The following is a 25,495-nucleotide window of genomic DNA, read 5'->3' on the forward strand; positions in this document are numbered from 1 at the left end:
ATTATGTAAATATGCAGGGTGTTTTGAATCATGGCGTTTCGTTTAACTAGATTGTTCAATAAATGGACCCTGTAATGTAAAATCATACGTACAAGTGATGATATCAACCCAAGGATGTGCTTGTAATTTCAAGATTTTCATAATTAATAACACATACATCATATTAGATAATAATCTAACACTCTATAGGTATTCCATAAAATAGATATACAACTGATATGATCCAAACTAACTATAAGAAACTAACTATAATAACCGACCTGTTGTTGATTATGACAACAGAAAAGGGTTAAGAGCAAATGATCCTTAAGATACAGATTACGAAGCCGAAAAACATATTCTATATAATATGATATGAAAGTCAATGTCACAAATGAAATGTAAGAAACATTTACAATTGTTGAAGTGGTACAAAGGCCATTGAATTCTCATTTGGTTGGAGTTGTTAAGGGTACGTTAACGGGAGTTAAGTGACTTCCAGTGGACATCGTCTCCGGATCAAACCCTTCTTTACCGTTTAACCAAAATGTTACGAAGAATCCTTTGCCCTAGAAAAATATTCATTTTAATCAACATATAAAACATTTGAGTTGGTCAACTACACAGTCATATACAACATAACAAAATAATCGTTACAAGCAATGTTATAATTAAAAGCCAGCTCATATCAGGATTGAAATTTAGATGTGACAATCAGTTGACCATTAGAGAAGAGCCAATCAAAGAGTTGGCCAAGAACAAAAGAATGACTTATGGATCCATTGATTAGATAACACTAATACGACAACCTGGGATTGAGTCCATGGCCTTTAAGAAGATGACTGACTATACAAAAAATACTTTAATAGAACTCACAGTCAAATCAAATTTTTAATATCGCCTGTTTTGTCCAAATGTTAACTTTTGCGTATAGTTTGAGGGTTTGTTCAATACCTTGAATATTGTGGATAAAACCCTCAAGTAATGTTAAATTACAAGACTGTTGGAAGTCATAAATTCATTCGTTCTGTATTCATCTTCATTCTGAAGGTAGAAAGATTTTTTTATATGAGATCATATTTCAATGCTTACCTCCAATTCTGTAACTCCTCGTTCTGTCACATAGTAACCTCCCAATTCCGTCAACACATCTAGGGTGGCCTTGCTCAAATGGATTCGATTTGCTATAGAAAATAATGTTGAAATCGATGTATTATTAGTGTTATGCCTACATATTACTACGTTGTTAATGTCGATGATGTTCACACCATAGCTACATGTAATGCATCTAAATATGACATGATAGTCAATCAGTCGATATAGTGTTTCAAGTTAAAATATTTCTGTTCGTCGGTAGTATTTCAATGCTTACCTTTTCATTTATTCTCATGGCACACTAGCTGATCCCTAGTTCTATCCAACATTTCCTACATAAATACAACTACCAGCATGCGGTTCCTAAAGCTACCATCGACGTCTGTGCATATTATTTGGTATGTTCGCGCTCTATTCATACCACATCTCTTATTTAAGTTATTTGTCATGCAATTAATTCATAAGCGACTGAAAGTAGATTTATTTTTACCTCCCGTAAGGGTACGGGAGGTATTAAAAGGGGAATGTCTGTCTGTCTGTCTGTCTGTCTGTCTGTGTCATCATTTTCTAAAAATCGGCTAGCTCAATTGTAATGAAATTTGGGATATATAATCTTTAGGGTAATAGCTAGACCTGATTAGGTTTTGAGCCAGCTCTGTTAATGTTTAATTAAAGAAATTTGCATATTAATGAAATCAACTAATTATGCAATACCTTAAGACTGCATACTTCAATTTCAATATAATTTAGTATATTCGTTAAACATAACAACATACATTTGTCCGATAAAATTCGTTGATGTATCTTACAGCGTTAATGAATAATTTGCATAATTAATTATTTTTGGTAATTGGGCTATATCTTACGACTGCATGCTTCAATTTCAATACAATTCAGTACATACATTTACCATAACAAATTGTGTATGTCCTATAAAGTTAGTTGATGTACCTTACAGTGTTAATAAATAATTTGCATAATTAATGATTTTCGGTAATTAGGCTATATCTTAAGACTGCATTAAGCAGTATCATACACTCTTACATACATTAACCTAAGAAAGCACGCTTGTCCAAAAAACAAAGCCTGTCACCATAGTTTTTTTTAGTTTAATGAGTTATTTGCATAATTAGTGATTCCCTTATGGGAGGCATTCAGTTTAAATCTGGTGCTAAATTTTCTTATACTGCCTTTCGCTACTTCTATTGAAACACCGCTAAACAACATCCTAGCTTAAGTTGTTGACATCACCTAAAAGAATAATAAATATAATCATGATGTTCACACCTTCGCCAGAAGTCTCCATACGCTCAGCAATGTTAACTGTATCACCAAATAAGCAGTAACGAGGCATTTTGGTACCAACAACACCAGCAACTGCAGGACCTGTAAAATAACGATGTCCCAAACGTAAGATTACTCATATCAAATATTACCACAATCAAGAAATGATTCACCCACCATTCGTGATAATAATTAACAGCAACATGTACAGCCTAAATATGGTGTAACACGGTAAAGAATTACAGATAGTATTGCTGCCTTTCTTCAGTTGTGTTTTATAAAAGTTCATTAGTAAAATATTACATCTTATATTACATGTATTAGCATTTTGTAGTTAGACAAACTCCTCATGGAATGTTTTCTGGTTACGTGGGATGCCAGGTGAGCAGATGGAAGAACAGACAGACAGACAGACAGACAGACAGACAGACAGACAGACAGACAGATAGACAGACAGACAGACAGACAGACAGACAGACAAACAAACAAGAGGTAAATAATTGTAACCATACTTCATACCAGAGTGAATGCCAATGCGTAATCTCATTACAGTGCCAGGAAGATGATCAATAGCTATACATGCTACATGATGTTTCAGATCCAATGCAAGGGTGGCAATTTCTCCAGCATGGTGCTTACCATTCCGATTAGGCACGCCTAAATAAATATACAAAAAAATCATTTCAAAGACGATACGTGTGAACAGGACATGAAACCAAAATATCGTTAGAAGGTGTGTCAATATAACTAATCTATAGCTTGGATGAAACTTCCAAAGGTCTGCCTTATATTATGTTGAGGTACACATCAGGACACATTGAATCTACCAGTTGACACGTTCGCTCAGCTGGTCAGAGCACCTTGACTAGAATGCTAGGGGCACGAGTTCGACTCCTACATATGTTAATTTCTTTCCTCGCATATGTAGGAGTAGAATCCACGCCCCTAGAATTCTAGCGAACGCGTCAACTGGTAGATTCCGTGTATCCTGATGTGTACCTCAATGTGATATAAGGCAGGGCTTTGGAAGTTTCATATAAATAAATTTCGTATAAATGACTCATATCAAACTAAGTCAGTTGGTTTTGCAAACGCCAGTTAACATTATCTAAAACTAGTATAATTACATACCTGATACCACCATGTATGCATCTCCGATAGTTTCTACTTTATAAACGTCATACTTGTCAATGCGTCCATCAAAGCACGTGTACAGCATGTTTAGCATTCGAATAACCTGTAGTGGACTACTCTGAGAGCAGATACTGGTGAAGCCAACGATATCAGAGAACAACACTGAGCAATTATCGAATGACTCGGCAGTAACTTGCTGGTTCTTCTTTAGTTGTTCGGCTACCGTCTTGGGTAATAAACGATAAAGTAGGGAGAGTGCCCTCTTCCGCTCTTTCTTCAACGCTATGTTCTGGCCCACAAGCGTTGATGCGAACAGTTGCATATTTGTAGTAAGCCGAGTTACAAGAAACAACACGAGAGGGCATATTGCAAACACTAACACAAGAACGAACGCTACCAAGACTAAATTTTGGCGATCGTTTGTAACTTCTTTTTCAAGTGTTTCTATAATTTGATCGGTTAACTGGTTTTGGATTTGGAGTAATATTTCCATATAGTTAGTCATGTTCGTAAACCAGTAGTTAGCTCCGACCCAAGATGGTTCCACTTCCACATTTTGCTTAATAGTGTTTCTCATATCAGTCATAGCCTTAACACCATCACCCGGTAGGTTATCCATAAGCTGATCATGCATTGTTTTTATTTCAGGAGCATACTGCCAGGAGGCTTCAAAGTTTCCCTGTGCACGGAAACTCTTCTCTAGATAATCAATGAAATGGTTATAATCATTGAACTTTCCCAGTGAGTAATAAACTGATCCTAGTGTACGTTCAATGCCAACGTCTTCTTTACTCACAATCAACAGTTGGTATCCAACCAGTATTGTCCATCCCTGGTTTGAACCTTCAAACCTGCCCACTGCATCGTATAGCCAATCGATAAAGAACTTTATTGCTGTGGAGTAGAATTCAATCTCAGCAAACAAGTCCGCATTAGAGATGTACAGATCACGACGATGGGTGTCAAGAAACTTCTGAAAAGATTCTTTTGAGTTTACTTCAACAAGAAGGTTGTCACTGTTGATCGGCCAACTTCGTAACTGCTGTAGTGCGTTGTCAGTTTCTGGATATGTGTCTGTCAGGAACTTGCGACTCAATGGGCTGATACTACTCAGATACAAGGTTGTCATGTCACGTTCATTTTGTAGGTGGTGTAGAAATTTGCCAAGATCTTTTCCAAAAGTGATGGCTTCTCGCACTTCAAAGGAAGCTTTGTTTGCATTTATCACTAATTTCAGGTTATTACTTGCAACGGCTATCAAGGTAGCAATAGGAATCATTGTCAGGGTCATCATCTTAAGCAACTGCCAACGTTTACCGGACTTCTTCTTAGGATCACAGCTCCATTTGCCATGTCGCTTTCCCCATCCAAAAAGATTTTGAACTGATTCCGAGGTATCACTCAAATCAGACAAACTGGCCAAAGAACTATATTCACTAAAAGTGAACAAGCTAAGGGCTGCACTCTGCGAATCGGCGGCAGCATGATGATGAGGGTGATGTGCCGACATCTTTGACGGAGAAGGATATGACACTGCGACTCCACAACTTTTCTAACAGACGTACCTGCAATCAAACATGGCAAAAGAAAACACGTCTACAATCACGAATCGGTATTTAAAAGACCATCTATCTTACGATATTCCTTTCAGGCAAATTGCATTCTAATATCGATAATGCCATTTGATAAGTTCAAGAGGTCGTAAAATGCAAAATTTGAGTAAAACGTACCTGAAAGATGGGCCAGCAGATTGTAAACCTGTTATATACAATTACGAGAATATCTCTTGAACAAACAGGAATATCGTCGGTTACTAACCAAGATAGAGAGAGTAACACGCTGATTCCATTAACAAAACGTTCCATTTTCCTTAATTGAAAGTAGTGGATATTTAGCTGGATAATGTATGCCATGTCTTGGTTTACCATAGCCGCTGCCTTGAAATTGCGAGGGGTGTGAGAGGAGGGGCTCTCTCCCGCAGTAAGAGAAATTTTGAAAAAAAGACGTTTCTGACGTCATTTTATACTGTTTTTAATTGATATAAGTTGGTTTCATGGGGTTAAAATTGACAAATTTCTTTCAAACTGCCATTACTTGTCATTACCGTCTTAATTATCATTTCCAATTTTCGTTACACAATTACAAGCTATGAGCACAGCCACTCGGTAAATCAGCAAACAAATGTGAAAACCGCGAGAGTGTTTGATGTTCCTTCACAATTAGGCAATATGTAAAGCATTCGCATCAATTTAAGTTGATCCTACTCGACTCTAGACGTACCTTTATTGATGGGGTGGTAGTGAAGCTTCATGTACGTGTTTGCACTACAGACTACGTATAATGAGAAGCGGAAGGGGTTGCTCGTCATTTTGTATCATATTAAGGTTTTAAAGTACGAGAAAACATTAGTTAGGTTTTCTTCAAAAACCCCCCCCCCATGAAATATGAACAAATTTGAATCTCTCCAAATATGTTTCCTTTGGAAAAAATTCACTTCCCAGCATCCCGAAAACCATCAATCCTCCCCAGAAGTTAAAATGAGCACTCTCTTAGGAAGACAAAACTGCTTGCAAGCTTGCTCTTTTGAAGATCGACCGACTTACCGGAAATTTGCATCTCGTCAAGTTACTAAGTACTAGGTTTGAAATTTAAAGTAGCTTTTCAGACTATTGCTATTGAGAAACCGATACAATGTGATATGCTGTAAACGACTTTTATATTGTTTCACAGTTTCCAGTTGTCCTGAACTGAACACTTCTCCGTAATTCGTTCACAGTAAATTCTTAACATAAAATATAATCTTGTATCGATTTACTGAGAACACATGCCCTGAAACGCTTTTGATAAATACATCTACTGGCGTTGTTTCCACAGGATAAAGTTTGACAACTTTGCATAGCTGCAGTTTTAAAACAAGTCGTTCAAAGATTGTGACATAGGGAATAATAACTATTGTATGATAGAATGTAACACTTGTACATTTAGTTCCTTGTACCATTTGATTTAGGGTCAAGCATTAGAAATTTCAAAAAAAGACGTTTGAGAAAAGATTTGATATGTGAATTCCGTATTATTATACCAACCTATGTTCTAAGAGTTCCACAAGTAACTACTGATACATGATTCAACGAGTAGTCAAATAAGTCATTAGTTACTTTATTAATAACAACAATGACAAATGTGTAGGCATTCCAGACCATGCCCCTTTTATATCTGTAAAGTAAGTTATCGAACTAAAATCATTCTTGCTGTTGAGTATAGTATAATTTAAAAGGCTATATATATTAATAGCAAGCAGGTAAGATTCAAGTTATTGTTCCAAAATATGTTTACGTGAAGGCAAAAACTCACCTTAGGATTCGTTGACGCATTGCAATCAATCCCAGCCACTGCAGGTCAGGGATCGCCATCAACTGAAAGTACATTCAAGCTTTACCAAGTATTACCGTCTCAATATATGCAACGCCCAACAGACATACTAATCAACACACAGAGTTGATGGACAGCGCTGTTGGATGCTACATGTATTAGTAAGTATCGTGTGCATTGATGTAATCGTTTCTTTCCGGTATTGACCACAAATATATAAGTTACCGTTGCTCACATTTATTTTAAAAGTACGTATATAATAGATACTTTGCATTAATACACTTTACAGTGTCGTTTCAGTACACTGGTTTGGGTTATCGATTGTTGTGATCAGTGGTCGTGCGTTTAGCTCGTACACTACTAATAACCTGCTGGGTTTTATTTATACATACATCTCACAGTTGAATAAATATCAACATTGAGCAATCCATCAAATTACCCAAATGCATTTATTTTATATATCAATATCTTTCACTCATTATGGATCCGACTCCAATTCTTGCAGTGTTATCCAGTGAATGGTATTCCCAAAGTTGTTGTTTACCACAGGTCTAGTGAACTCTGAGTTGGCTAGCTGTTTGATTTTAAGGCCCATGCAAGACAAGCAAATTATCTTCCGGTTTCAGTACGCGGCGGCCTTGTTGTCGGACAGTCATCGTTGGGGCGTGAACATCCAATGGTGACATGATATGCCAGAAAAAAGATTACCTGTGAGGTTGGCAACTTCAGACTGAAAACTCACATACGAGTCTTTAACTGTGCACTGTACAGTACTTTAATGGCTCATTAGCCTAGTTAATCCGTATTTCTCATATAGGAACAGCCCCCTCAGATTTCAAACAAGTAATTAATACTTACAAATCATGGATAACTTCGGAGATAATTATAGGTTAGTTATGAGCTGTTCCCATGTCAATAATTTCCCAACGCAAAATATTCCAGCTGACGCAACCCAAAGATGATTTTATATTTCAGGCGATAGAGCAGGGGGGAGTTAGTGCCCCTTTCCGTTCTTTCTTCAACGGTATTTTCTACATGTTCTACAATTGTATGCCCTATCTAGAGGGTAGTGTGTATTGCTTCTCATTTTACACATCATTAAATGTAATAGTTTGGTGTGGTTATACAAAAATATGGGCTTTAATGTAAATAAAAGCCTAGAGTTACTATAACAAACGTTATGTCAAATGTTTAGTACATGTATTTTCCATATAAATGGAACTGAGACAACTTTTTTTTCAGTATCCAACGCACGCAAAAGTGTAGGTCTTATCGGGAGAAAGGGATTTATTGTTCTTTTCAATGTTTATACAAATTCCCTATTGCAGGCAATTGCGGTAAATCACTCCCATGGCCAATTTCATTGATAACTCAGAGAGAAGAAAAGGACTAAAAGTTAATTGTTGAAATTGGCAATATTTTCCTTAAAGAGGTATGATCCAGACAAAAGTCAGTATACTTTCTGACAGCGTTAATCTCCTTTCCCTGAATTCTCATACTGTAAGTTCATAATTGTGTGGTAATTTCATATGCACAATATTGAAAGGTTTATGCATAAATCATTCGATTGTTTTGTAAAGAGCTTATTTCGTGCCCAAAGACAGGAGTGACATTGCTTCATGTAAATTTGTTGGAGTGTTTTGTATGGTACATGCATCGCAAATGATGTGTTTATGTTATTATGTAATGACTGCAACGCAATGAAACGTCCGTACACTTTAATGAAACAATGACAAGCATATATATATATATATATATACATGTATATATATCAGATGTAGAATATATTTATTAAGTAATACAGTGCAATATTTGTACTTCAAAATACATAGTACACATATAATTGATTAAGAAGCAATTAACCAATGACCTCGACATGGCATGGCATGGCATGGTTGAGAGCTCACAAAGAGGCTTGGTTGGCGTTTATCGAATATTGTTTGGTACTCAAATATTATGCTATATATGTTGTTGTCTATCACATCAGAGAAAATGGTTAGATGTCTCCCATTTAAAGACTCCACTTATTCATTCCACATGCCATAACATTGATGTATTTCAATATGAAACAAAATTAATCATCAAGTACAGTGCATTTACTAATTGGTGAGGAAAGTTTCAAATATGTACATTCAATACAGCTGCAATACCCTTGTCGACTTCGCTAAAACCTCAATTCATCAAGTTCCTTCTCTGTATATTGTAACAGTCTTTTTAATACAGGCAGTTATTTGTTTCCATTTCAATTATTAGTGTAAATTGAAGAATTCACATAAGTCGTTATGGATTTCCATTAGTCAGAAGATGAAGAACGAAAATGATCAAACCTGTTCTTATAGAACAATTATGATTAGGCCGTTATAATTATATAAATATGCAGGGTGTTTTGAATCATGGCGTTTTGTTTAACTAGATTGTTCAATAACCGGACCCTGCAACGTAAAATCATACGTAGAAGTGATGATATCAACCCAAGGATGTGCTTGTAATTTCAAAGATTTTCATAATCAATAATACATACATCATATTTGTTAATAATCTAACACTCTATAGGTATTCCATAAAATAGGTATACATCTTATATGATTCAAACTAACTATAAAAAAACTAACTATAATAACCGACCTGTTGTTGATTATGACAATAGAAAAGGGATAAGAGCAAATGATCCTCAAGATACGAAGCCGACAAACATATTCTATATAATATGATATGAAAGTTAAAGTCACAAATGAAATCTAAGAAACATTTACAATTGTTGAAGTGGTACAAAAGCCATTGAATTCTCATTTGGTTGGAGTTGTTAAAGGTACGTTAACGGGAGTTAAGTGACTTCCAGTGGACATCGTCTCCGGATCAAACCCTTCTTTACCGTTTAACCAAAATGTTACGAAGAATCCTTTGCCCTAGAAAAAAATATTCATTTTAATCAACATATAAAACATTTGAGTTGGTTAACTACAAAGTCATATACAACATAACAAAATAACCGTTACAAGCAATGTTATAATTAAAAGACAGCTCATATCAGGATTGAAATTTAGATGTGACAATCAGTTGACCATCAGAGAAGAGCCAATCAAAGAGTTGGCCAAGAACAAAAGAATGACTTATGGATCCATTGATTAGATAACACTAATACGACAACCTGGGATTGAGTCCATGGCCTAGTAAGAAGATGACTGACGACACAAGAAAAACTTTAATAGAACTCACAGTCAAATCAAATTTTTAATATTGCCTGTTTTGTTCAAAAGTTAACTTTTGCGTATAGTTTGAGGGTTTGTTCAATAACTTGAATATTGTGGATAAAACCCTCAAGTAATGTTAAATTACAAGACTGTTGAAAGTCATAAATTCATTCGTTCTGTATTCGTCTTCATTCTGAAGGCAGAAAGATTTTTTTTTATATGAGATCATATTTCAATGCTTACCTCCAATTCTGTAACTCCTCGTTGTGTTACATAGTAACCTCCCAATTCCGTCAACACATCTAGGGTGGCCTTGCTCAAATGGATTCGATTTGCTATAGAAAATAATGTTGAAATCGATGTATTATTAGTGTTATCCCTACATATTACTACGTTGTTAGTGATATTCACACCATAGCTACATGTAATGCATCTAAATATGGCATAAGACAGTCAATCAGTTAAAATATTTCTGCAAGTGAAGATATTTCTGTTCGTCGGTATTATTTCAATGCTTACCTTTTTATTTATTCTCTTGGCACACTAGCTGATCCCTAGCTCTATCCAACATTTCCGATATAAATACAACTAGCAGCATGCTATTTACTACTTTGTTCCTAAATCTACCATCGACGTCTCTGCATATTATTTGGTATGTTCGCGCTCTATTCATACCACATCTCTTATTTAAGTTATTTGTCATGCAATTAATTCATAAGCGACTGAAAGTAGATTTATTTTGCTATATTTTATTATACTGCCTTTCGCTACTTCTATTGAAACACCACTAAACAACATCCTAGCTTAAGTTGTTTACATCACCTAAAAGAATAATAAATATAATCATGATGTTCACACCTTCGCCAGAAGTCTCCATACGCTCAGCAATGTTAACTGTATCACCGAATAAGCAGTAACGAGGCATTTTAGTACCAACAACACCAGCGACTGCAGGACCTGTAAAATAACGATGTCCCAAACGTAAGATCACTCATATAAAATATTACCACAATCAAGAAATGATTCACCCACCATTCGTGATAATAATTAACAGCAACATGTACAGCCTAAATATGGTGTAACACGGTAAAGAATTCATGAGTGAAATATTACATCTTATATTACATGTATTAGCATTTCGTAGTTAGACAAACTCCTCATGGAATGTTTTCTGGTTATGTGGGATACCAGGTGAGCAGATGGAAGGATAGACAGACAGATAGACAGACAGACAGACAGACAGACAAGAAAACAAACAAACAAACAAACAGGAAAATAATTGTAACCATACTTCATACCAGAGTGAATGCCTATACGTAATCTCATTATAGTGCCAGGAAGATGATCAATAGCTATGCATGCTATATGATGTTTCAGATCCAATGCAAGGGTGGCAATTTCTCCAGCATGATGCTTACCATTCCGATTAGGCACACCTAAATAAATATACGAAAAAAATCATTTCAATGACGATACGTGTGAACTGGACATGAAACCAAAATATCGTTAGAAGGTGTGTCAATATAACTAATCTATAACTTGGATGAAATTTCCAAAGGTCTGCCTTTTATTATGTTGAGGTACACATCAGGACACATGGAATCTACCAGTTGATGCGTTCGCTCAGCTTGTCAGAGCACCTTGACTAGAATGCTAGGGGCATGGGTTCTGCTCCTACATACGCGAGGAAAGAAACTAACAGTAGGAGTAGAACCCATGCCCCTAGCATTCTGGTCAAGGTGCTCTGACCAGCTGAGCGAACGCGTCAACTGGTAGATTCTGTGTGTCCTGATGTGTACCTCAACGTGATATAAGACAGAGCTTTGGAAGTTTCATCCAAGTATAAATGACTCATATCAAACTAAGATGTTGGTTTTGCAAATGCCAGTTTACATTATCTAAAACTGGTATAATTACATACCTGATACTACCATGTATGCGTCTCCGATAGTTTCTACTTTATAAACATCATACTTATCAATGCGTCCATCAAAGCACGTGTACAGCATGTTTAGCATTCGAATAACCTGTAGTGGACTACTCTGAGAGCAGATACTGGTGAAGCCAACGATATCAGAGAACAACACTGAGCAATTATCGAATGACTCGGCAGTAACTTGCTGGTTCTTCTTTAGTTGTTCGGCTGCCGTCTTGGGTAGTAAACGATAGAGCAGGGAGAGTGCCCTTTTCCGTTCTTTCTTCAACGCTATGTTCTGGCCCACAAGCGTCGATGCGAACATTTGCATATTTGTAGTAAGCCGAGTTACAAGGAACAACACGAGAGGGCATATTGCCAGCACTAACACAAGAACGAATGCTACCATGACTAAATTTTGACGATCGTTTGTAACTTCTTTTTCAAGTTTTTCTATAATTTGATCGGATAACTGGTTTTGGATTTGGAGTAATATTTCCATATAGTTAGTCATGTTCGTAAACCAATAGTTAGCTCCGACCCAAGACGGTTCCACTTCCACATTTTGCTTAATAGTATTTCTCATATCAGTCATAGCCTTAACAACATCACCCGGTAGGTTATCCATCAGCTGATCATGCATTGTTTTTATTTCAGGAGCATACTGCCAGGAGGCTTCAAAGTTTCCCTGTGCAAGGAAACTCTTCTCTAGATAATCAATGAAATGGTTATAATCATTGAACTTTCCCAGTGAGTAATAAACTGATCCTAGTGTACGTTCAATGCCAACGTCTTCTTTACTCACAATCAACAGTTGGTATCCGACCAGGACTGTCCACCCTTGGTTTGAGCCTTCAAACCTGCCAACTGCTTCGTATAGCCAATCGATAAAGAACTTAATTGCTGTGGAGTAGAATTCAATCTCATCAAACAAGTCAGCATTAGAGATGTACAGATCACGACGATGGGTGTCAAGAAACTTCTGAAAAGCTTCTTTTGAGTCTACTTCAACAAGAAGGTTGTCACTGTTGATCGGCCAACTTCGTAACTGCTGTAGTGCGTTGTCAGTTTCTGGATATGTGTCTGTCAGGAACTTACGACTCAATGGACTAATACTACTCAGATACAAAGTTGTCATGTCACGTTCATTTTGTAGGTGGTGTAGAAAGTTGCCAAGATCTCTTCCAAAAGTGATGGCTTCTCGCACTTCAAACGAAGCTGTGTTTGCATTTATCACTAATTTCAGGTTATTACTTGCAACGGCTATCAAGGTAGCAATAGGAATCATGGTCAGGGTCAGCATCTTAAGCAACTGCCAACGTTTACCGGACTTCTTCTTTGGATCACAGCTCCATTTCCTGTGTCGTTTTCCCCAGCCAAAAAGATTTTGAACTGATTCCGATGTATCACTCAAATCAGACAAACTGGCCAAAGAACTAATTTCACTAAAAGTGAACAAGCTAAGGGCTGCACTCTGCGAATCGGCTGCAGCATGATGATGAGGGTGACGTGCCGACATCTTTGACGGAGAAGGATATGACACGGCAACTCCACAACTTGTTCTAACAGACGTACCTGCAATCAAACATGGCAAAAGAAAACACGTCTACAATCACGAATTGGTATGTAAAAGACCACCTAGATAGTATTTCACACTTGTACAGTTAGTTCCCTGTACCATTTTTAGATAGGGTCAAGCATTAGAAATTAACGGAAAAGACGTTTGAGAAAAGATTTCATATATGAATTCTGTATTATTATACCAACCTATGTTCTAAGAGTTTCGCAAGTAACTACTGATACATAAGTAGTCAAATAAGTTAACTCATCAGTTACTTTATTAATAACAACAATGACAAATATGTAGGCATTCCAGACCATGCCCCTTTTATATCTGTAAAGTAAGCTATCGAACTCAAATCATTTTTGCTGTTGATTATAGTATAATTTAAAAGGCTATATATAAATATATTAATAGCAAGCAGGTAAGATTCAAGATATGGTTCCAAAATATGTTTATGTGAAGGCAAAAACTCACCTTAGGATTCGTTGACGCATTGAAATCAATCCCAGCCACTGCAGGTCAGGGATCGCCATCAACTGAAAGTACATTCAAGCTTTACCAAGTATTACCATCTCAATATATGCAACGCCCAACAGACATACAGAGTTGATGGACATCGCTGTTGGATGCTACATGTATTAGTAAGTACCGTGTGCGTTGATATAATCGTTTCTTTCCAGTATTGACCACAAATATATTAGTTTCCTTTTCTCACATTTATTTTAAAAGTACGTATATAATAGATACTTTGCATTAATACTCTTTACAGTGTCGTTTCAGTACACTGGTTTGGGTTATCGGCTGTTGTGATCAGTTGTCGTGCGTTTAGCTCGTACACGTTCTTACCTGCTGGGTTTTATTTATACATACATCTCCCATTTGAATAAATATCAACATTGAGCAATCCATCAAATTACCCAAATGCATTTATTTGGTATATCAATATCTTTCACTCATTATGGATCCGACTCCAATTCTTGCAGTGTTATCCAGTGAATGGTATTCCCAAAGTTTTTGTTTACCACAGATATAGTGAACTCTGAGTTGGCTAGCTGTTTGATTTTAAGGCCCCTGCAAGACAAGCAAATTATCTACGGTTTCAGTACGTGGTGTCCTTGTTGTCAGACATTCGTCGTTGGGGCGTGAACATCCAACGGTGACATGATATGCCAGAAAAAAGATTACCTATGAGGTTGGCAGACTTTAGACTGAAAACTCACATACAAGTCTTTAATTGTGCACTGTACAGTACTTTAATGGCTCATTAGCTTAGTTAATCCGTATTTCTCATATATGAACAGCCCCCTCAGATTTCAAACAAGTAATTAATACTTACAAATCATGGATAACTTCGGAGATAATTATAGGTTAGTTATGAGCTGTTCCCATGTCAATAATTTCCCAACGCAAAATATTCCAGCTGAGGCAACCCAAAGATGATTTTATATTTCAGGCAATAAAGCAGGGAGAGTTAGTGCCCCTTTCCGTTCTTTCTTCAATCGTATGTTCTACATGTGCTACAATTGTACGCCCTATCTAGAGGGTAGTGTGTATTGCTTCTCATTTTACACATCATTAAATGTAATATTTTGGTGTGGTTATACAAAAATATGGGCTTTAATGTAAATAAAAGCCTAGAGTTACTATAACAAACGTTATGTCAAATGTTTAGTACATGTATTTTCCATATAAATGGAACTGAGACAACTTTTTTTTCAGTATCCAACGCACGCAAAAGTGTAGGTCTTATCGGGAGAAAGGGATTTATTGTTCTTTTCAATGTTTATACAAATTCCCTATTGCAGGCAATTGCTGTAAATCAAACCCCATGACCAATTTCATTGATAACTCATAGAGTAGAAAAGGACTAAAAGTTAATTGTTGAAATTGGCAATATTTTCCTTAAAGAGGTCTGATCCAGACAAAAGTCAGTATACTTTTTGATAGCGTTAATCTCCTTTCCCTGAATTCTCATACTGTAAGTTCATAATTGTATGTATTCTACTCTGTGTGGTAATTTCATATGCACGATATTGAAAGATTTATGCATAAATCATTCGATCGTTTTGTAAAGAGCTTATTTCGTGCCCAAAGACAGGAGTGACATTGCTTCATGTAAATTTGTTGGAGTGTTTTGTATGGTACATGCATCGCAAATGATGTGTTTATGTTATTATGTAATGACTGCAACGCAATGAAACGTCCGTACACTCTAATGAAACAATGACAAGCATATATATATACATGTATATATATCAGATGTAGAATATATTTATTAAGTAATACAGTGCAATATTTGTACTTCAAAATACATAGTACACATATAATTGATTAAGAAGCAATTAACCAATGACCTCCACATGGCATGGCATGGTTGACAGCTCACAAAGAGGCTTGGTTGGCGTTTATCGAATATTATATGGTACTCAAATATTATACCACATAGGTTGTTGTTTATCACATCAGAGAAAATGGTTAGATGTCTCCCATTTAAAGACAAAGTTAATTATCAAGCAAAGTGCAGTTACTAATTGGTGAGGAAAGTTTCAAAGATGTACATTCAATGCAGTTGCAATACCGTTGTCGACTTCGCTAAAAATTCAATTCATCAAGTTCCTTCTCTATGTATATTGTAACAGTCTTTTTAATACAGGCAGTTATTTGTTTCCATTTCCATTATTAGTGTAAATTGAAGAATTCACATAAGTCGTTATGGATTTCCATTAGTCAGAAGATGAAGAACGAAAATGATCAAACCTGTTCTTATAGAACAATTATGATTAGGCCATTCTTTGCCACAATTAACGACAAGTTATAATTAATTATGTAAATATGTAGGGTGTTTTGAATCATGGCGTTTTGTTTAACTAGATTGTTCAATAACCGGACCCTGTAACGTAAAATCATACGTACAAGTGATGATATCAACCCAAGGATGTGCTTGTAATTTCAAAGATTTTCATAATTAATAATACATACATCATATTTGTTAATAATCTAACACTCTATAGTTAGTCCATAAAATAGATATACATCTTATATGATCCAAACTAACTATAAAAAACTAACTATAATAACCGACCTGTTGTTGATAATGACAACAGAAAAGGGATGAGCAAATGATCCTTAAGATACAGATTACGAAGCCGAAAAACATATTCTATATAATATGATATGAAAGTCAATGTCACAAATGAAATCAAAGAAACATTTTTAATTGTTGAAGTGGTACAAAAGCCATTGAATTCTCATTTGGTTGGCGTTGTTAAAGGTACGTTAACGGGAGTTAAGTGACTTCCAGTGGACATCGTCTCCGGATCAAACCCTTCTTTACCGTTTAACCAAAATGTTACGAAGAATCCTTTGCCCTAGAAAAAACATTCATTTTAATCAACATATAAAACATTTGAGTTGGTCAACTACACAGTCATATACAACATAACAAAATAACCGTTACAAGCAATGTTTTAATTAAAAGCCAGCTCATTTCAGGATTGAAATTTAGATGTGACAATCAGTTGACCATTAGAGAAGAGCCAATCAAAGAGTTGGCCAAGAACAAAAGAATGACTTATAGATCCACTGATTAGATAACACTAATACGTCAACCTGGGATTGAGTCCATGGCCTTTAAAGAAGATGACTGACTATACAAAAAATACTTTAATAGAACTCACAGTCAAATCAAATTTTTAATATCGCCTGTTTTGTCCAAATGTTAACTTTTGCGTATGGTTTGAGGGTTTGTTCAATACCTTGAATATTGTGGATAAAACCCTCAAGTAATGTTAAATTACAAGACTGTTGAAAGTCATAAATTCATTCGTTCTGTATTCGTCTTCATTCTGAAGGCAGAAAGATTTTTTTATATGAGATCATATTTCAATGCCTACCTCCAATTCTATAACTCCTCGTTCTGTTACATAGTAACCTCCCAATTCCGTCAACACGTCTAGGGTGGCCTTGCTCAAATGGATTCGATTTGCTATAGAAAATGATGTTTAAATTGATATATTATTAGTGTTATGTCTACATATTACTACATTGTTAGTGATGTTCACACCATAGCTACATGCAATGCATCTAAATATGACAGTCACTCAGTCGATCTTTAGCGATGGAAGTTAAAATATTTCTGTCCGTTAGTAGTATTTCAATGCTTACTTTTTCATTTATTCTCATGGCACACTAGCTGATCCCTGGTTCTCTGCAACATTTCCTATATAAATACAACTAGCAGCATGCAGTTTACTTCTTTGTTCCTAAAGCCACCATCGACGTCTGTGCATATTATTTGGTATGTTCGCGCTCTATTCATACCACATCTCTTATTTAAGTTATTTGTCATGCAATTAATTCATAAGTGACTGAAAGTAGATTTATTTTGCTAAATTTTCTTATACTGCCTTTCGCTACTTCTATTGAAACACCGCTAAACAACATCCTAGCTTAAGTTGTTTACATCACCTAAAAGAATAATAATTGGAATCATGATGTTCACACCTTCGCCAGAAGTCTCCATACTCTCAGCAATGTTAACTGTATCACCAAATAAGCAGTAACGAGGCATTTTGATACCAACGACACCAGCGACTGCAGGACCTGTAAAATAACGATGTCCCAAACCTAAGATTACTCATATCAAATATTACCAAAGGCCACTTCTTCAAAGCATCCTGCTTTACACACTGTAACAATTTCATGTGGTGTCTAAGACACACAAACGTCTGGTCTGTTGAACTTAGTAAATTTTGACATTAACTCTCAAATGCTAAGCATTTATGAACATCAGAAGATGTCGCTTTCAACGTGGAAGAGAGCGCTCGAGCAGTCAGTAGACGTCTATGCGACAGAGTTTTTGGTGACCATCCCGCTTCCCACTGATATTTCTCGTGTCTCCTTTTTAACCTCTCTCTCTCGCTGTGTCTTTTAGTACAGTACGTACGTCCAGTGTCTATATCAAATTTAAAAAAGTGTTGTATGAAACGCTCAAACTTCAATGATTCTTCATCCAAATTAGATGGTACTCTGCTGTGATAGTAGTCCTGCTTGCATACGGAGTAAGTCGTCCCTCCCTTGAGCGAAATGTGTGAATTTCACCGTCTGCAAGCAGGACTAGTTACCCTGATAGTGACTCTTCAGAATCACAATATCACAATTTACGACCTGTTTTCTTGGTCGCGGTCCAATGGATGTTTCGTATCTCGTCAGCCATCTAGGTCCGTGGAATCGTGAAAAGGGGGTACCTTTTCAGATCACCCTCCGCGAATATGGGTAGGATGCCACTTTTCTACTCTCTCTCTCTCTCTCTGGGAAGAAACTTCCCCAATGAAGGCTCGGGGAGAAAGGTCCCGTAATCCAGCTAAGCTAGGACCGTGTGCAGTGTATGGATTAGGTGTCCTTGAAGGTAAAACATCCCAGATCTCGGAAAGAAGGGGGTTTTTGCAGTGATTTTCTCCCAGATTCACTTTAAAAAGGGGAGGGGGTTCTTTTTCATTGACATATTACTGGAAAAGGGGTACTTATGAAATTTCGCAAACAAGCATGGGTACCCACCCATACATCCAGTGACTGCCACTGCGGAGAGTCAGAATTGTATGGGGTGTTGGTCATCGAAAACACCCATCGTGAAGACTGTCTGTACTGTCAATCTATGTTGACGACTCTTTGATGCGTTCTGTTTTAGAGTCATAAGAGCTTAGCATTTGGATGTTTTCTGCAACAAGTTACTCTAAAATAGAAGGCATCAAGGGTTGTGTCAACCACATTCGATACAGAGGTAAGTTGGTGTGGTTTCGCGTGGACTGTTTGTTTTGTCACCTCTAACTGACGCATCTTTTGCTGTGTCCTATTGTAAAGTAAATTGCTGCACAAAACGGCAATTGCTAAGCTCTTATATGACCAAGATTATGTGTATCTAAAACAAGGATTGTGTGTGTGTCTCAAACACCCAAATGCTAAGCTTTTATGACAAAGAGTGTATTAACATTTCTTAGTTAGACAAACTCCTCATGAAATGTTTTCTGGTTATGTGGGATGCCAGGTGAGCAGATGGAAGGACAGACAGACAGATACATAATTGTAACCATACTTCATACCAGAGTGAATGCCTATACGTAATCTCATTATAGTGCCAGGAAGATGATCAATAGCTATGCATGCTACATGATGTTTCAGATCCAATGCAAGTGTGGCAATTTCTCCAGCATGGTGCTTACCATTCCGATTAGGCACACCTAAATAAACATACCAAAAAAATCATTTCAAAGACGATACTTGTGAACAGTACATGAAACCAAAATATCGTGAGAAGGCGTGTCAATATAACTAATCTATATATGTTAATTTCTTTCCTCGCATATGTAGGAGTAGAACCCACGCCCCTAGCATTCTAGTCAAGGTGCTCTGACCAGCTGAGTGAATGTGTCAACTGGTAGATTCCATATGTCCTGATGTGTACCTCAATGTGATATAAGGCAGAGCTTTGGAAGTTTCATCCAAGTATAAATGACTCATATCAAACTAAGTCAGTTGGTTTTGCAAACGCCAGTTTACATTATCTAAAACTGGTATAATTACATACCTGATACCACCATGTATGCATCTCCGATAGTTTCTACTTTATAAACGTCATACTTATCAATGCGTCCATCAAAGCACGTGTACAGCATGTTTAGCATTCGAATAACCTGTAGTGGACTACTCTGAGAGCAGATACTGGTGAAGCCAACTATATCAGAAAACAACACTGAACAATTATCGAATGACTCGACAGTAACTTGCTGGTTCTTCTTTAGTTGCTCAGCAGCCGTCTTGGGTAATAAACGATAGAGCAGGGAGAGTGCCCTTTTCCGCTCTTTCTTCAATGCTATGTTCTGGCCCACAAGCGTTGATGCGAACATTTGCATATTTGTAATAAGTCGAGTTACAGGGAACAACACGAGAGGGCATATTGCCAGCGCTAACACAAGAATGAATGCTGCCAAGACTAAATTTTGATGATCGTTTGTAACTTCTTTTTCAAGTTTTTCTACAATTTGATCGGTTAACTGGTTTTGGATTTGGAGCAGTATTTCCATATAGTTAGTCATGTTCGTAAACCAGTAGTTAGCTCCGACCCAAGACGGTTCCACTTCCACATTTTGCTTAATAGTATTTCTCATATCAGTCATAGCCTTAACAACATCACCCGGTAGGTTATCCATCAGCTGATCATGCATTGTTTTTATTTCAGGAGCATACTGCCAGGAGGCTTCAAAGTTTCCCTGTGCACGGAAACTCTTCTCTAGATAATCAATGAAATGGTTATAATCATTGAACTTTCCCAGTGAGTAATAAACTGATCCTAGTGTACGTTCAATGCCAACGTCTTCTTTACTCACAATCAACAGTTGGTATCCGACCAGGACTGTCCACCCTTGGTTTGAGCCTTCAAACCTGCCAACTGCTTCGTATAGCCAATCGATAAAGAACTTAATTGCTGTGGAGTAGAATTCAATCTCATCAAACAAGTCAGCGTTAGAGATGTACAGATCACGACGATGGGTGTCAAGAAACTTCTGAAAAGCTTCTTTTGAGACTAATTCAACAAGGAGGTTGTCACTGTTGATTGGCCAACTTCGTAACTGCTGTAGTGCGTTGTCAGTTTCTGGATATGTGTCTGTCAGGAACTTGCGACTCAATGGACTAATGCTGCTTAGATACAAAGTTGTCATGTCACGTTCATTTTGTAGGTGGTGTAGAAAGTTGCCAAGATCTCTTCCAAAAGTGATGGCTTCTCGAACTTCAAACGACGCTTTGTTTGCATTTATCACTAATTTCAGGTTATTACTTGCAATGGCTATCAAGGTAGCAATAGGAATCATTGTCAGGGTCATCATCTTAAGCAACTGCCAACGTTTACCGGACTTCTTCTTTGGATCACAGCTCCATTTTCCATGTCGTTTTCCCCAGCCAAAAAGATTCTGAACTGATTCTGATGTATCACTCAAATCAGACAAACTGGCCAAAGAACTAAATTCACTAAAAGTGAACAAGCTAAGGGCTGCACTCTGCGAATCGGCTGCAGCATGATGATGAGGGTGACGTGCCGACATCTTTGACGTAGAAGGACACGGCAACTCCACAACTTGTTCTAACAGACGTACCTGCAATCAAACATGGCAAAAAAAACACGTCTACAACAGTGAATTGGTATTTAAAAGACCACCTATCTTAGGATATTCCTTTCAGGCAAATTACATTCTGATATCAATAATTGCATTTGATAAATTCAAGAGGTCGTAAAATGCAAAACTTGAGTAAAACGTGCCTGAAAGATGGACCAGCAGATTCTAAACCTATTATATATAATTACCAGAACATCTCTTCAGCAAACAGGAATATCGTCGGTCACTAACCAATATAGAGAAAGTAAAACACTGATGCCATCAACAAAACGTTCCATTTTCCTTAACTGAAAGTAGTACGGCCTTGAAATTGCGAGGGATGTGAGAGGAGGGGCTCTCTTCCGCAGTATGAGAAATTTAGTTTCTGACATCATTTTATACTGGTTTTAATCGATATTCTAAGTTGGTGTCATGCTGTTAAAAATGACAAATTTCTCAAAATGGTATTACTTGTCATACCGTCTTAATTATGATGTTTTCCAATTTTCGTTACACAAATACAAGCTATGATAAATCAGCAAAAAATGTGAAAACCGCGAGTGTTTCATGTTTGTTTCCTTCACAATTAGGCAATATGTATTCGCATCAGTTTAAGTTGAGCCTACTCGACTCTAGTCATACCTTTAGTGATGGGGCCGGGGGTAGTAGTGAAGCTTCATGTACGTGTGAGCACTAAAGACTACGTATAATGAGAAGCGCAAGGGATTGTTAGTCATTTTGTGTCAAACTAAGGTGTGTCAAAGGAAGGTACAAGACACATTAGCTAGGTTTTCTTCAAACACCCCCCCCCCCCCCATACCCATGAAATATGAAAAAATTTGAATCTCTCCAAACTTGTTTCCTTGGGGGAAATTCACTCCCAGCCTCCCGAAAACCATCCATCCTCCCCAGAAATTAAAATGAGCACTCTCTCAGGGAGACAAAACTGCTTGCTTGCTCTTTTCATGATCGACCGACTTACCGGAAATTTGCATCTCGTCAAGTCAAGTACTAAGTTTGAAAAGAACTTTTCAGACTACTGATATTGAGAGTCCGATACAATGTGATATGCAATAAACGACTTTTATATTGGTTCATAGTTTCCAGTTGTCCTGAACTGAACACTTCTCCGTAATTCGCTCACATTAAATTCTTAACATAATATATATATACTCTTGTATCGATTTTTAATACTGAGAACACATGCCCTAAAACGCTTTTAATAAATACGTCTACTGGCGTTGTTTCCACAGGATAAAGTTTGACAACTTTGCATAGCTGCACTTTTAAAAAAAGTCGTTCAAAGATTTGACATATGGAATAATAAATATTGTATGATAGAATTTAACACGTGTACAGTTAGTTCCCTGTACCATTTTTAGTTAGGGTCAAGCATTAGAAATTTCAAAAAAAAGACGTTTGAGAAAAGATTTGATATATGAATTCCGTATTATTATACCAACCTATGTTCAAAGAGTTCCGCAAGTAACTACTGATTCATGATTCAACGAGTAGTCAAATAAGTTAACTCATTTGTTACTTTATTAATAACAACAATGACAAATGTGTAGGCATTCCAGACCATGGCCCTTTTATATCTGTAAAGTAAGCTATCGAACTCAAATCATTTTTGCTGTTGAGTATAGTATAATTTAAAAGGCTATAGATATATTAATAGCAAGCAGGTAAGATTCAAGTTATGGTTCCAAAATATGTTTTGTGAAGGCAAAAACTCACCTTAGGATTCGTTGACGCATTTCAATCAATCCCAGCCACTGCAGGTCATGGATCGCCATCAACTGAAAGTACATTCAAGCTTTACCAAGTATTACCGTCTCAATATATGCAACGCCAAACAGACATACAGAGTTGATGGACATCGCTGTTGGATGCTACATGTAGTAGTGAGTATCGTGTGCGTTGATATAATCGTTTCTTTCCGGTATTGACCACAAATATATTAGTTTCTGTTGCTCACATTTATTTTAAAAGTACATATATAGTAGATGCTTTACAGCAATAATCTTTACAGGGTCGTTTCAGTACAGTGGTTTGGGTTATCGGTTGTTGTGATCAGTGGTCGTGCGTTTAGCTCGTACACGTTCTACTAATAACCTGCTGGGTTTTATTTATACATACATCTCCCATTTGAATAAATATCAACATTGAGCAATCACTTCATTGACATACATATATACCATTTCGACTATCAAATTACCCAAATGCATTAATGTGTCCTTTTATTGGATTCGGAGTGGTCTGCAGCCTACATGAACATTCACGGACACTGCTTATCGATTGCAACATTTGGTTTGTAGCTTATCCGTTCTGCTTTTCGCCATAATTTTTTCTGCAAGAGATTTGTAGTCTTGAGCCCAATTTCAACCCCCATTGCTGACAGGCTATTGTTCATGGTCTTCTGCATTCATATGTTAATATCAACTATGCAATACAGTAGAAAATTGTTGCACCTGTTTAACAAGCCATCGACCAGAGAGAGATTACCAGTAGCAGTTTGGAATACAATTAAGTCATGTGGAATACGAGCCAAACAACCTACCCACAGAGGGATGAGATCGGATGCTCTGAAAATCAGCAAAGACTGTATGATACAACCTCGATCAAACAACTTACAATTGACAAAAGAGTTCGAACAGTCAGTCGATTTTTCGAATGGTACAAGATGTATACCCACAGTGATAAACGTTTTCCAGCGTCAGTGTCATCCTTATGTCCGTTCAACGAATTTGTCGAATCTAGTAACTTTCCGCAGAGAATCTGCATTATTGAAAGCTCGTAATGTTCAGTTCACCTTATGGAATGCTAGATCCATGAATGGGAAGTTACAGTCTATCTCCGATTCCATCCTTCAGAATAAAACTGATGTATTTATGGTAACTGAAACGTGGTTTAAAGAATCTAGCGACAACATTACAGCGCGGTTATCATCATCCTTAAGCGGTTACAACATATACCAAGTTCCACGCGCAAAACAAAAGGGAGGAGGCACTGCTGTTATCACCAAATCAAATTTAAAATTCAAACCGAATAAGACACTGTCGTTTAAATCGTTCGAAGTCATTGATGGACACATTAACATTCAATCATCTGTTGTTCGTCTTCTCGTCATCTATCGGCCACCAAAGGGGACTATTAATGACTTTCTACGCGAATTCTTCTCCCTCTTGGAGAATGTAATTTGCTCACAGGGGAAGCTTATTATCGCTGGTGACTTTAACATTCATGTTGACAATCCTACTGATAAAGACAGCGAAAAATTCTGTGATCTACTGAATTCAATGGGACTCATTCAACATGTGATTGGTCCAACACATTCTAAAGGCCACACCTTGGATCTGGTTATCACTCGAGCAGCTGACTCTTGTGTCAATGAGATCAAGTGTGATTGGCTCTTGCCGTCTGATCATGCTGCTCTTCATTTTTCAACTGTATTCAAGCGTCCACGTCAACAAATGCTTCTTCGATCTACTAGAAAACTTGCCAACATTGACATGAGTGTTCTTCAACAAAAGCTTGCGGCATCGCCATTACCTGGTTTATCAGAAATCGATCTGTGTGCTACTGAGCTCGTTGACAGGTACAATAACGCGATGACCTCAGTGATCGACGATGTTGCACCTGTCATCCAAAAATACGTTTTGGATAAAGTCCGTGCTCCGTGGTTCACGGAAGAATTTTTGTCGGCCCGCCGAAATCTGCGTCAATTGGAAAGGCAATGGAAAAAAACTGGTCTTGTTGTCCATGAGCAAATATTTAAATCTGCACGAAATCTGTACACGGCAAAGTTGTGCGATGC

The 25,495-nt window shown here is 37.0% G+C and overlaps 3 protein-coding genes across 3 annotated transcripts; all 3 read right to left on the minus strand.

Annotated features, from left to right (window-relative positions):
- Positions 1 to 428: 428 nt before the first annotated feature.
- On the minus strand, positions 429 to 5,002 carry LOC144434334 (uncharacterized). Its single transcript, XM_078122786.1, has 5 exons — positions 3,490 to 5,002; positions 2,878 to 3,015; positions 2,362 to 2,460; positions 1,072 to 1,163; positions 429 to 548 (listed from the first exon to the last, which is right to left on the minus strand). The coding sequence occupies exons 1-5, from the start codon at positions 5,000 to 5,002 to the stop codon at positions 429 to 431; spliced, it is 1,962 nt and encodes a 653-aa protein (XP_077978912.1).
- A 4,645-nt stretch (positions 5,003 to 9,647) lies between these two features.
- LOC144434335 (uncharacterized) lies at positions 9,648 to 13,486 on the minus strand. The gene is made up of 5 exons (XM_078122787.1): positions 11,974 to 13,486; positions 11,351 to 11,488; positions 10,911 to 11,009; positions 10,296 to 10,387; positions 9,648 to 9,767 (listed from the first exon to the last, which is right to left on the minus strand). Exons 1-5 carry the CDS (start codon positions 13,484 to 13,486, stop codon positions 9,648 to 9,650), a joined length of 1,962 nt encoding a protein of 653 aa, XP_077978913.1.
- Positions 13,487 to 16,779: 3,293 nt separating this feature from the next.
- LOC144434336 (uncharacterized) lies at positions 16,780 to 21,627 on the minus strand. Its single transcript, XM_078122788.1, has 5 exons — positions 20,115 to 21,627; positions 19,630 to 19,767; positions 18,035 to 18,133; positions 17,425 to 17,516; positions 16,780 to 16,899 (listed from the first exon to the last, which is right to left on the minus strand). The coding sequence occupies exons 1-5, from the start codon at positions 21,625 to 21,627 to the stop codon at positions 16,780 to 16,782; spliced, it is 1,962 nt and encodes a 653-aa protein (XP_077978914.1).
- Between the last annotated feature and the right edge of the window lie 3,868 nt (positions 21,628 to 25,495).

Source organism: Glandiceps talaboti, chromosome 4 (assembly GCF_964340395.1).
Source record: "Glandiceps talaboti chromosome 4, keGlaTala1.1, whole genome shotgun sequence".
Lineage (NCBI taxonomy): Eukaryota > Metazoa > Hemichordata > Enteropneusta > Spengelidae > Glandiceps > Glandiceps talaboti.

Excerpts from the sequence above, each read along its gene's own strand:
- LOC144434334 (XM_078122786.1), bottom strand. The coding sequence starts at position 5,002 with ATGTCGGCACATCACCCTCATCATCATGCTGCCGCCGATTCGCAGAGT. Across the intron at positions 3,016-3,489 it reads TGCATACATGGTGGTATCAG|GCGTGCCTAATCGGAATGGT; the intron begins GTATGTAATTAT and ends ATATTTATTTAG. Across the intron at positions 549-1,071 it reads GAGGAGTTACAGAATTGGAG|GGCAAAGGATTCTTCGTAAC; the intron begins GTAAGCATTGAA and ends ATATTTTTCTAG.
- LOC144434335 (XM_078122787.1), bottom strand. The coding sequence starts at position 13,486 with ATGTCGGCACGTCACCCTCATCATCATGCTGCAGCCGATTCGCAGAGT. Across the intron at positions 10,388-10,910 it reads TATGGAGACTTCTGGCGAAG|CAAATCGAATCCATTTGAGC; the intron begins GTGTGAACATCA and ends TATTTTCTATAG. Across the intron at positions 9,768-10,295 it reads GAGGAGTTACAGAATTGGAG|GGCAAAGGATTCTTCGTAAC; the intron begins GTAAGCATTGAA and ends ATTTTTTTCTAG.
- LOC144434336 (XM_078122788.1), bottom strand. The coding sequence starts at position 21,627 with ATGTCGGCACGTCACCCTCATCATCATGCTGCAGCCGATTCGCAGAGT. Across the intron at positions 18,134-19,629 it reads ACGTATAGGCATTCACTCTG|GTCCTGCAGTCGCTGGTGTC; the intron begins GTATGAAGTATG and ends GTTATTTTACAG. Across the intron at positions 16,900-17,424 it reads GAGGAGTTATAGAATTGGAG|GGCAAAGGATTCTTCGTAAC; the intron begins GTAGGCATTGAA and ends TGTTTTTTCTAG.